Here is a 13,301-nt window from a genome sequence, read left to right on the forward strand (position 1 = left end):
CTTTAAGTCTCTCACCCTTCCAAACTCCTTGTCGGCTATCCTGAGATTTTGTTGGTTGGTCATTGCTATACATTTGGCCTTTTTGACATTAACTACCAGGCCAAGTTCTCTTGTACCTCTCTCCAGTTGTTGACAGACATCGGCCAGTACAGCAGTGTTTCGTACAAGTAATGCCACATCGCCTGCACAGGTTGGATACTGCATTGAACAATTAAAAATGATTCCTACTCTTACGGTATATTGATAAATTTTACTTTTTGGACTGTCAGACTACAACTGAATCCAACAATTTTCGTGCCATATGCGTTTTGCCCTCTGCAAGGTGTCTTTGGTGGCTTGGAATATGTGCATTTTTTACTATTTAGTTCACATTCTGGGGCAATGTACCCATAGGTTATACACAGTTCTGGTGGTTGGGTTTTTGCTATTATGTAATAATATTTTAAATTCTACGATTTTCTGCATATTATGTTTCTGTTCCATTTTTGGTGCCGTTCCACTTCTTGTAATTGCCACTTGCGGTTTTTTCCACCTTTCACAGCACTAGGAGCTGAACAATTGTTTGGCGCGTTCTCTATACACTTCCCGGTTCCTGGCTTTAGTTGAGAAAGTCCTGTCAATTTGCTGGGTCGAGTATTCATGGTCTCTGAAGTCAGCCCTTAAATGTGCAAGTTCCTTAGGCAAATTCTCTGCATCCAACACTATATGTGCCCTGCGCACAAGGGTTTTAAACACACTCATGGTTTGGGATGGGTGATGGCAACTTTAGGAATGCAAGTACAAATCAGTGTGAGTGAGCTTACGATAAACAGAATGTCCCACCGTTTGACAAAACATCCAGAAATGGAAGGCAACTATCTTTTTTTAGTTCCATAGTAAATCAAATATTCTCATGGACGGAGTTAAGATGATGAAATAACTCATGTAACTTTTCTTCTCCCTGGGGCCACATTATGAAAGTATCATCAACGTATCTCCCAAAAACAGCTGGTTTACAAACCGCTGATTCAAGTGCTCTTTCCTCAAAATCCTGCATAAAAAAGTTAGCCGACAGAGGGCTGTCCATGGCAACACCATCAGACTGTTCAAAATATTCCTGGTTAAACATAAAACAGACTGAGGAAAAAGCATGTCGGAACAAAGCCTTCATTTGTCATTGTCCTTCACCCACCTATTCCATTCCTTGTTGCCACTCCACAGCTTTCTACTCCACAAGCACATCCATCGTCATTTTACTTCTCTCCTTCAGCTTCCTCCCCCCTCCCCCTTGGTGCCTCTTGAATGCACCTAGCTGCCTGCTCTCTCTCCACCTCATCCCTGTATGCTTTCACAAACAGCATTTTACCATACCTCACCCACACCCAGCAACCCGCCCCCACCCCAGCCTTCTCTTTACCCCCACCACCCAGTATTATCTAATAACAAAATTATATCTTTACCACAGTATATTGATATGTTAAAAATGCGGCTTCTCAGGAAGAAAGATGCTTTGTTCAATAAGGTCTGAAAAAGTTCTACATTCTTTGAACTTGTAGCAGTGTGACTTATTCTTCTGGCAAATTTTTGAGATTTCAAAGTACATTCACATCAGACAATGTGTATTTAAGACAATTACGTCTTTCTATAATAATGATTTTTAACAGTGACTATCTTGTAGAAGAGTTAAATATTTTGAAATATTAACTTAAACTGAAATACAATGTTAACAGACAAGCAAAGATTAATACACAAGAACTAGAAGGCAAAACAAACTACCATACCAAATTTCATGGTGTCTACAATGATGGCATACCTGTATTTTAAATGCTGATCGTAAAGCTGTGCTGGAACGGCCGCAGATCTTCTCGCAGGCTACAGCAAACTTGTCTATCACCCGAGAAAGTTCACACACTTCACTAGCTGTTGCTTTATCTGCCAGCCAACAGGATGACTGTGAATGGAAAGAGCTTCTGTAATAAGGAATAAAATAAAACAATTGCAGCAACTGAACACTTACAAAATTACAAACTGACTCAAAACTAAATTTCATTTCAATTCACCCTTAGACTGAGAAACACAAACTAGTAATGCAGTTAGGTCTGCTATATTCTATTCATTCCTGTAATAGGAGCTGCCACCATGACTGACTTCTCAGTGAAGAATTTTCTGTCCCACTGATGGCTAAAATTTATTGACACACTAACAGAAATGTCTTATCCAGTAATACATTTCCAGACAACATTTTTAACAAACAATTTCATTCTCAATCGAACAATCCCCACGAAGGACATAAGTTTGAGGTTTGACTGTCAGTCAACAGAGAGGCCATAATTAATTTAGCACTAGGTCTGGAAGAGGATGGGGAAGACAATCCAGTCACAGCCTTTTCAAAAGAACCGTCCTATAAACATTCTCTTAAAATATTTCAATAAACTATAGATTGCCTGGGAAGGTAAACTTTAATTACTGTATAACAATAGCCTTAGAAAAAGAAATGGGACAAGGAAATGTGGAATAAAAGCAGTACTTTCCACAAGGATATCTTCAAGGGAAAGATAAAAAAAACTGTCGGCAACGAGGTCATTAGAAACGGAGCAAAAGCTCGGATTAGGTAAGATGGGGAAGGAAATCTGCTGTGCCCTTTCAGAGGAACAATCCTAGCATTTGCCTGGCGCAATTTTGTGAAATCAAAGAAAACCTAAATCTGGATGGCTAAACTATGATTTAAATAGTTCTCCTCCCAATAAAGTTCAGTGTGCTAACCACCTTGCTTGGTGATGAACAAAACTGTAGCACTGCCCTAGGTACCAACATGGCACTTACATATGCTAACCTGTTTATGAGCCATATAGAAAAAAACCACCTTCACCTCTATTATTCTAAATACCTTATCTAGTTTAGGTTCACTAATTGCATCTTCATGATCTGGACCCCACACTGAGACACACTATAATCATCCCTCCACAGCTACAACACTTCTTTTTGTGTCTGCTTCACCTGGCCCTTCTCAGTTCAGTGTGCCACCTTCTGGGCATATGGTTCCATCAAAGCCTCTGCCCTATAAAATCCAACGAAAGGGTGTATATGCGGACGAGGATAAAAAATTCCCGGATTTCCTTGTTAAAAGTACACTTTTTCCATGTTAAGTGACAGTATATATTTCCCTATAACTGTAAAATTTATCATTCCTTTGAATGGTTATGGTTTTATACACGAGCACAGAATTTCCCAGCACATTAGAAAACAAAACTCGGGGGTAAAAAAACACGTTTTGGAAAGACATTTAATGTGCAGCAACATGTACACTGCATATTTTCTTACACATGAAAGTATAAATTCGAATTTCACCAAATACTGCATGTGACTCTCCGAAGCATTGAAATCAAGTTTGCGATGCGCTATTGAATGCCAGTCATAGCTCATGTCACATGATATCGCCAGCCGATGACAAGCAGATATTCAGAATATAGCACACATGATGTAGTCAGCCAATAGCAACATCACTGTTAAGTAGCGTCAACACAAAACCAGGAAAAGTTAATGGCTTAAATTAATATACATAGCATTGCTACAAGAAAAAGCAAAGCTTTCACACACAATATTTGTCTAGAAGATTAATAAGCTACAAGACAAGCTAAGCTATCACATATAATGTTGATCTTCTTTGCACATGTTACACTTTAAGATACATCACATGAATGTGCAAGTAAAATTTCTATTAACGACATAAACGTCTGATCTTCTGGGATTGAAATTCTTCTAAAAGGCTCGTCATCAAAGAATTGATTTTTTAATGGAAGTCAAATGCTATGTGATTTAAGAAATTCATCGTACATTCTCACAATAATTCAGTTTGCTTAAAAGGAAATTTACTTTGAAAGTAACACTTTTCAAACAACTATTCGCAATATTTTCCCGCGATCTGTTAGAAATAGGTTCATTTCAGCAGTTGCCAGAGTGGCAGAAAGAAGCATCACCGCACTTGCACAGCTACGATGACATAGGAAGCCCCTATGTTCATACATGTAACACACTGAAAGAGCTTACATTAATTCATAAAAGAAACAAGACATCAGAGGATACTTCAAGAGCATCGGAATTTCGTGAACCATACTAAAATGCATAATTCGGGTTAAAGTGCACATTCGTATGTCCATATTCCCAATGAGGTAGGCCTCAACCTGACATTAAGGTTTTCAGTGTGGTTTTTGGGATGTAAATTTTGCTTGGAGTTCCAGTATTGTATCCCCTTAAGCCCCTTGAAAAGTGTAAAAGCAGGGTTTCACTGCATGTATGTGCAATGAATGAATACAAAGTGGTAGCTGTAATCTGCATAAATCCATAATGACATACGTGCTATAAGATGAAAATATGCACTTCAAAAGCAGAGCACAGTTGAAACTAGCCAATAGTGTGGAATTAAACACTTTGTTTCAAATAAATGGACTGCCTCAGCAGACAAGATAAATAAAAGCCAAACTTCTTTAGCAAACCGACAAAAATAACTTCATTGTTCTGCAAGGCGATTAATGCTCGAGTGTTAGAAGGGTGGAAATAAAATAAAATCCAAAACTAATCACATATTTTAGCCTTCCATAATTATGTGAATGTATTTAATTCATTTGATAGCTCAAGGCCACAGAAATCTGTTTTGTTTTCATTTGACGTGATAGCAGTAAACATGGAGGAAACAGTAAAACCAATAAATGTAAACACATATCACATGGAGACTGCCAACCTCCCCACTATAACTCAAACTGCTCTGTGCATCAGTTCTGGATCCACAATATTTCTGAACCGGAGCAATACTAGATAGTACTCCAGAAGAAGAAGCCACTGGTTCTGAAAGCTTGTAAAAGTGAAATCCCTTTGTGTGTGTGTGTGTGTTCCCCTGGGGCTGCTTGATGAGTGGACTTTTTATCTATCCATTTACATTATATTATCAATGCCTGATTATTTTCGTTGTTATATTCAAACTAAATTTAATGTGTTTCATTGGTTGGCCAATTTTAGTACTAGTCAATGCCTTTGCTCACTTTGTCTTACTAAAATGTTTTTGGTTTAAACTGAGCCTCAATTACGTATTTTTACAATGCATAGGAAGACGAGTTTCAAGAAATTATTCTCATTGTCAAGTGCACAGTATTTTTTGTGATGTATTACAATTAAACCAATGCGAGTGATAGTTTGTATGTGTGTGGTTTTCTACATAACTGAGGAGGTACAGTACTTGATATCCGCAAAAAGTTGATTGCACTGCAAGAGATGCAGAACATCATATATGCAAACACCACACAAAATACTTTTGCAAATATTTGCACTTTACAGCAAGAATAAATTCTCAAAATGAGTCATGCTAAGCATGAAAAAATATGTAGTTGGTGCAGTGTTTCACTATTTACATAACGAATGTATGAAATTAAGCCAAACGTTCCTATTCTCAGACAGTTACCAGCTCCAGTTACACAGCAAGTTTTTATTAGATAATATACTGTTATTAGATTATAAACATGTCCCTGACAAGTATTCTGAAACCTATTATGTACATGTTATTGTTGTGGTCTTCAGTCCTGAGACTGGTTTGATGCAGCTCTCCATGCTACTTTATCCTGTGCAAGCTTCTTCATCTTTCAGTACCTACTGCAGCCTACATCCTTCTGACTCTGCTTAGTGTATTCATCTTTTGGTCTCCCTCTATGATTTTTACCATCCACGCTACCCTCCAATACTAAATTGGTGATCCCTTGATGCCTCAGAACATGTTCTACCAACTGATCCCTTCTTCTGGTCAAGTTGTGCCACAAATTTCTTCCCAATCCTATTCAATACTTCCTCACTAGTTATGTGATCTACTCATCTAATCTTCAGCATTCTTCTGTAGCACCACATTTCGAAAGCTTCTATTCTCTTCTACATCTACATCTACATCCATACTCCGCAAGCCACCTGACGGTGTATGGTGGAGTATGTCCAAACTATTTATCGTCCATGTTTCACTTCCATACATGGCTACACTCCATACAAATACTTTCAGAAATGACTTCCTGACACTTAAATCAATACTTGATGTTAACAAATTTCTCTTCTTCAGAAACGCTTTCCTTCCCATTGCCAGTCTACATTATATATCCTCTCTACTTCAACCATCATCAGTTATTTTGCTCCCCAAATAGCAAAACTCCTTTACAACTTTAAGTGTCTCATTTCCTAATCCAATTCCCTCAGCATCACCCGACGTAATTCCACTACATTCCATTATCCTCATTTTGCTTTTGTTGATGTTCATCTTATATCCTCCTTTCAAGACACTGTCCATTTCATTCAACTGCTCTTCCAAGTCCTTTGCTGTGTCTGACAGAATTACAATGTCATTGGCAAACCTCAAAGTTTTTATTTCTTCTCCATGGATTTTAATACCTACTCCGAATTTTTCTTTTGTTTCCTTTACTGTTTGCTCAATATACAGATTGAATAACATCGGGGAGAGGTTACAACCCTGTCTTACTCCCTTCCCAACCACTGCTTCCCTTTCATGTTCCTCGACTCTTATAACTGCCATCTGGTTTCTGTACAAATTGTAAATAGCCTTTCACTCCCAGTATTTTACCCCTGCCACCTTTAGAATTTGAAAGAGAGTATTCCAGTCAATTTTATTTATATTATGTACACATTATGTACATATATGGTGATGTAAATAAAATAGAAAGAAACTTCCACATGGGAAAAATATATTAAAAACAAAGATTCCAAGACTTACCAAGCGGGAAAGCGCCGGCAGACAGGCACAATGAACAAAACACACACACACACACACACACACACACACACACACACACACACACACACAGAATTACTAGCTTTCACAACCGATGGTTGCTTCTTCAGGAAAGAGGGAAGGAGAGGGAAAGACGAAAGGATGTGGGTTTTAAGGGAGAGGGTAAGGAGTCATTCCAGTCCCGGGAGCGGAAAGACACACACACACACACACACACACACACACACACACACACACACACACACAAGCAGACATATCATACACAAAGTGCAGAAATGCAAGGGGGGGATTCTACATGTAACTTTTACGTCTTAAAACATTTATTTCCCACATTTTTCATCAAATCTGTCAGCTGACACTATTCAGCATCATATCGCAAATATTTAATAATTCAGCTGTCTCAGTTTATTAGTAACTTGGACAAAACTCAGGAATTCTCTTGAGATTTCTGCTAGCAGAGGTGAGAAACTGATTTGGCTATGTCATTTCTTGAAACAACTGAATGTTTATAAGCTAAATATAAATAAATTTAGAAAACACTTTCTTACTTGTCGTTCCAAGACCCTGTCTTGTGCCTGAACAAGTTGAGCCACCCTTTCATGAGCATAATCACACACTGACGTCATGAGGTCATGCAGCTTGTTGCTGACACGCTGGTGTTCATCCGCAGCCAACAGACTTTCACCTGGGTCGGATCTAGAGAAAAAATACAATCTCTTTATTTCCTTCCCCTTCTGATCAACAGAACTTTACAAAATTCTATAGGACTTAAATTACTGGGAATTATAGGTTATCATTTCACTTCTTTCAGATTTTTTAAAAAGGGAACTATTTCACTTTTAGCTTATCTTGGCATTACTATTTACATTTCAATTGCTATAACCAAACAATGCTACCTGCACTTTAAAGTACACCACTGAGCAATCTAATTTATACATTTTTCCTGAATATTTGGAAAATTTTACATGTTCATATGGAAAGTGTAAGTGGAACAATGGAATTAGCAGTTTGAATGTATTTCAGTTTCTTTTCACAGGCTGCACCACAAAGGTTTATAAGAACTGATACTCTGTCTTTTTCTTAGAGTTGTTCAAGACTTTGCTGATGAATTAAATTTTTAAGATCAAAAACTCAGAAGATCAATACAAATTAAGAAATGATTTACACACAATATCTGTATGGTGCAAAAAATGGCAACTGATCCTGAACAGTAAAGATTGAAGTCCTCCACATATTACAAATAATTTGTCAAATTTCAGTTATACCGTAAATAACACAAATTTAAAGGATGACTATCATATAAAGGAGATGCTGAGTCACAGACAACCACAACCAAAAAGACTGCTATTGATCTCTCTCTCTCTCTCTCTCTCTCTCTCTCTCACGCACAGACACACACACAGACACAGACACAATATTATAATTATTCCATTTTGCATTTTCTATTGTTTAAATGTGGGTTTATTGATCCAACTAAATACCTAGGGATTACAGCCATGAACTACTTAAATTGGTACTGTCCCATAGAAAATGTTGCGGGAAGGCAAACCGAAGACTTTATTTTATAGGCAGTACATTAGAAGACACAACCAATTTAGAAAAGAGAATTACTACACTATGCTTGTCCACTCTCTGCTAGGCTATTGCTGCAAGGTATGGGTTCCTTACCAGGTACAATTAACAGAGGCCACTGAAGTAGTTCAAAGGAGGGCAGCTAGTTTTGTATTGTCACACAACAGAAGAGAGCCATGGATATGGTATGCAAGCTGAGGTGGCAATTATTAAAACAAAGACTTTTACACCACAGCGAGATATTTTCACAAAATTTCAATCATCAACATTCTAATCTGAATGCCAGATATTTTGTTGATTCCCATCTACATAGGGAGAAATGAGCATCATAATAAAACAAGAGAAACCAGAGCATACTCAGAAAGACTTAAGTGCTCATTTTTTCCAAGTGCTATTCAAGAGTAGGATGGTCAAGAAATTGTCTAAGTGATGAAGCAGCTGAACACAACTGATTGACAACAATGAAATTTGCGTGGTGCATCAGTACTGAATTTTCATTTGTAAAGAGAATCAAACAAGGCAGTATGCTTCTCTGGATGAATAGACATAATGAGTGGTGCAGAGCTATTCCCAGTGAACTACTTTTATAACAGAGAACCTGCAAATGGAGATTACTGGAAAGTATCTGACATTTTCAAGCAAATTCAGTATCTTTTCAGGTGGCTGTGCCCCACTATCAAAGATTTCTCTAAATTTCTGAACTTAATGGCTATCATAGTTCTGCATAGACCTCAGAAATGGGTAGTTGGCACAATGGACAATTTCACTGCATCTGAGTGTTGAGATGCTTACATTAAGTGCGCCAAGGGGAATGTTATTCTTAGTTAGGGAAACATTTCTGTGAAGTGTTATGATAACCAGAATATCAGCTGCTTACTATAGGCTGCTTTGTGAAAGGAACAATGGAAGTTCATGAAATTCTGCTTCTCTGAGTAGTACCGTCATTGAAAGTCATTACAGAAACATTAGAGTTGATGATAAAATTCTCTAGAGGTTCCAGTCACATCCAGAGATTTTAAATCTACAAGCTTTCAAATGATTACTTCTCGGTTACTGTTGAGTGGTGAATGTTGTGTGGTTACTGTCGCTGTTCTTATATAGTGGGCTACTGCGTGTAATGTCACTGGTGCCCAGTCCACTTCCACCTAAGGTAATATTTTGATTGCAAGACAACCACCACCACCACCACCACCACCACCACCACCACCACCAACAACAACAACAACAACAACAACAACAACAACCTCCTTATACCTCAGGGGATCCCCTGACCTGCAGTTCTGGGCAACTTTTCCATAACTCCCACTTCCAAAACCTCGCTGATCCTTTTTCTTCGTCCCTCTTCCTTTCCCTTCAACCATGCTGCAAGAAAATGGAACCACTGCCTTCAAAAGCTTGTACATTTCCATACCTAGGTTTTCACCTTCAACAAAATATCGATAGAAGAATAAGCATTTTGTCCGCAGTTCACAGAAAACTACGGGACAATTATTGTGATTATAATCCTTTGGAGAGTAATAGTGACAGAAAAAAAGAAATAGTTAACCCTTGAACTGAATATGACATATGTAGCAGTCCCAAATCAGTATGTGGACTGTGCTAATAATGCAGCATCAGAAGAGTCAAAGTCAGATACACTGTATACACTCTGAAGTTTCATCCAGGCAAGTACATACTATACCAACAATGGTCAACGAAAGACAGCCAATCACTTTGATGGCCAAAATTTTCTTAGTGTGTACAGGCAGCAAATTTGAGCCAACAAAGCATTTGGCCATAGCTGCAGTTCAGACTGCAAGCAGTAACATCAAAGCATTGCAAGTCAGATGGGCTTGGGGTCCACTTCTAGTGTGGACACCGAGTCAAATGTTTCAGTTCAGAAGGGACTTACTGTATCTGTTGAATGAGTATGTATTTCCCGTGTCTAAAAATACTGAGAGTATTGAGTGGAAAACAGTAACAGCATTAAAGGTGATAGTCTCATTGTGAATAGGAACATTTATGGGATCCTATGAACTGAGCTTGTAAAAACAAATTGAAAAGCTTAGGTGCTATGAGGGAAATAAGTGAGCTGTTAGAAAATAATGTGCATGATGTGAAAAAGAAAATGGAATGTTTACAAATATCTTTTTACTGCAAATACAGCTCTCCTAAGAGAGGTGTCACCTTGGGAAATTTTAGGGCCTACACAATTCAATAACAATACAAAATTTTTAGCCCTCATTTGCAAAATAGTTATGAAGCAACCCATATTCGAATTCAGCTTTAAGGTCGATCTTAATTTTGTCCCATCACATTGCTCCCTACCTTTTTTAAAAAGAGAGTTCATTCACAAGCATCATTTCTTCTTCTTTTCCTGATGGTCTGCTTATTGCAGCAAAATAAATGCTGCACCTGTGACAATTGCTAAATCCTCCTTTCCCCAACACAGTATCGGCCAGTGAAACTGTTATTACAGCACCACTTTATAACAATAACACATTGGAAGCAACCTCGACAACTTATCAGCATCAACTGCAATTCCACTTGACTGAATACCTAGGTCCTGACCCCCTTGGTTTGGTGAGGAAGACAGGCAGAATGTCAATAAATTGCCGACCAACATTCGGTCAAATCCATTAGCTGTCACACATTTGATGGGCTAGTGTGTGCTTGCCTTTACAGGTACATGTGATATGAATATGCAACTCAGCCTTGCCACTCAATGCAATTGCTAATGGTAGTAATGGCTTCCTTAGTGATAAATAGGAGAGGCATATTTAAGTGGTAATTTTCATCTGGTGAAGTTTGCAAAATTACTATGTTGTGTGTTTCAATGCAATTTGAAGATGTGATTTGAAATTTGTCAAATGAAGAATTAATGTTATTTCTATTCTTTTTTTTCCATTCAAATGAGAACACTGTGACAAATTCTGGTCCTTTTACTCCTCAACAAATGAATTTCCTGTCACTGTCCTCCACGACTTAAACAGAAGATGGGGGAAAAAAAGGAAAGAAACAAGATCCCTTATCTCCAGTAACAAAATGCAAGACATAGGACAGTACACAGTGGCACACAAAAGAGCTTAATATCAAGGAAAAGGACTGTGTTATCAAATTTGAGAACAAACTTTATCCTTATTAATAATGGTACTGTGTTGGAAATATTTCACAACGTTTTTCAGTTTAACTTACAAGAAAATAGTTCAATGCAACAGGACGAGACCTAACCTGAAATTTTTTTACACAGGAGATACACAGAAATAAATGTGCAAATAAATTAAAGCTTCAAAGATGCACTGGAAATATTCTTAAAATAACGCTAATAATATTTTTGTCACTCGAAAAACCATCTGTAACCACAGTTTGTACAGCCCTTCCTGCCTAGTGTTTGAATTGGTGAATGAGCAGACACAGCTGCAACAGGAGACCACAGCACAAAAATCCAGGGTGCACACGCGCAAATTTTAAACACTTAAACCATACCAAATATGCCATGTATCAATTTGAACAGCTTGCAGTTCATACTAACAGTAAACTGTCTCAGATGTAATTCTTACAAAGCTGACTAGCAGAGGAAAAACAGCACAGCAGTGACTGATGTTACATTACAAACTACTTCCATCTATCAGGAGCTCAAGTTGTTAAAATATTTCTTACAGATACATCGCTTTATAACACTTCCTGCATCACAGATTTTATTATAATTTCCGAGTACTGTATACTGTACTAACAATGAAACATTTCCTTAATATTTCCTCTACTAGTAACAAAATTGCAAAGTGTCTACTGAATTATGAAAACATCTGCTTTGCAACATGCACAAATTTATAAAACATTGTGTGATGCAAACTAATAATGCACAAATGACTGATCTTTAAGACTACTGTTCTGCTGATAAACCAGAAACAACAATGAGGTACTGGAAACTACGTTGTCTGACTATTTTCTGTAAAATGTTTTCCACTGTCAAAAGTCTTTAGTGTGGGGTTCAGTCACATTAGTTGTTCCAGGTGGAATCTGGATTAGATCAACAGTCTTTCCATCCTTTTCCTGAAGGCAGGTGTGGTGTCACGTCCAGGCCAGGAGTCCAACAAAACCAACAAATACTTTTCTGCAACTGGGGTATGATATTTAGAATAGAATGTTAAAACTATCATTTCCTATTTTTCCAGCTTCTGATACATCAATTACAAGCCATAACAGCCATTCTTTAAATTTTGGTCCAAATTTACCTTGAGGTTCCTGAAGACATGTAATAAAGCTGCAGAAATGGTAACCCACTCAGACTTGTCATTGGCATTATTGTCTATGAATGTGTCATAGCATATACCGATTGCACAACCATTTTTTTCACCCCACCTCAAAACGATAAACTACGATAAATAGTTTACACGAGAAGAGAATAGAAGCTTTCGAAATGTGGTGCTACAGAAGAATGATGAAGATTAGTTGGGTAGATCACATAACTAATGAGGAGGTATTGAATGGGATTGGGGAGAAGAGAAGTTTGTGGCACAACTTGACTAAAAGAAGGGATCAGTTGGTAGGACATGTTCCGAGGCATCAAGGATTCATCAATTTAGTATTGGAGGGCAGTGTAGAGGGTAAAAATCATAGAGGGAGACCAAGAGATGAATACACCAAGCAAATTCAAAAAGATGTAGGTTGCAGTAGTTACTGGGAGATGAAGAAGCTTGCACAGGATAGAGTAGCATGGAGAGCTGCATCAAACCAGTCTCAGGACTGAAGACCACAACAACAACAACAACAACAATCTGACAGACTGGCTTTATACACGAAAGACATAGGGGTAACAACAAGCTTCATTTTCATGTCCTACAAATTTCTCTATACTACCCCATCTATTAACAGCAGCTCTTCTACATGTTAACCTCAAGTAACTGGCAGAAGTTTCATTGCTGTATGTCTGTCAGTTACTGTTCAGTGAGGTACTCTCCAGACCAGACTCCTGTAGATTTCTGAAGATGTTTGG

General features: G+C 37.9%; 1 protein-coding gene across 2 annotated transcripts in view; it reads right to left on the reverse strand.

Annotated features, from left to right (window-relative positions):
- Nucleotides 1-13,301, reverse strand: part of LOC126278215 (vacuolar protein sorting-associated protein 54-like) — a 132,026-nt gene that overhangs the window by 48,351 nt on the left and 70,374 nt on the right. For both annotated transcript variants that reach the window (XM_049978151.1, XM_049978150.1), the window contains exons 13-14: nt 7,303-7,450; nt 1,793-1,930 (exon numbers count right to left, since the gene is read on the reverse strand). In XM_049978151.1, the coding sequence (XP_049834108.1) occupies nt 1,793-1,930; nt 7,303-7,450 (286 nt within the window). The remainder of the gene's footprint in view (nt 1-1,792; nt 1,931-7,302; nt 7,451-13,301) is intronic.

The sequence above is a fragment of the Schistocerca gregaria genome, chromosome 6 (assembly GCF_023897955.1).
Source record: "Schistocerca gregaria isolate iqSchGreg1 chromosome 6, iqSchGreg1.2, whole genome shotgun sequence".
Lineage (NCBI taxonomy): Eukaryota > Metazoa > Arthropoda > Insecta > Orthoptera > Acrididae > Schistocerca > Schistocerca gregaria.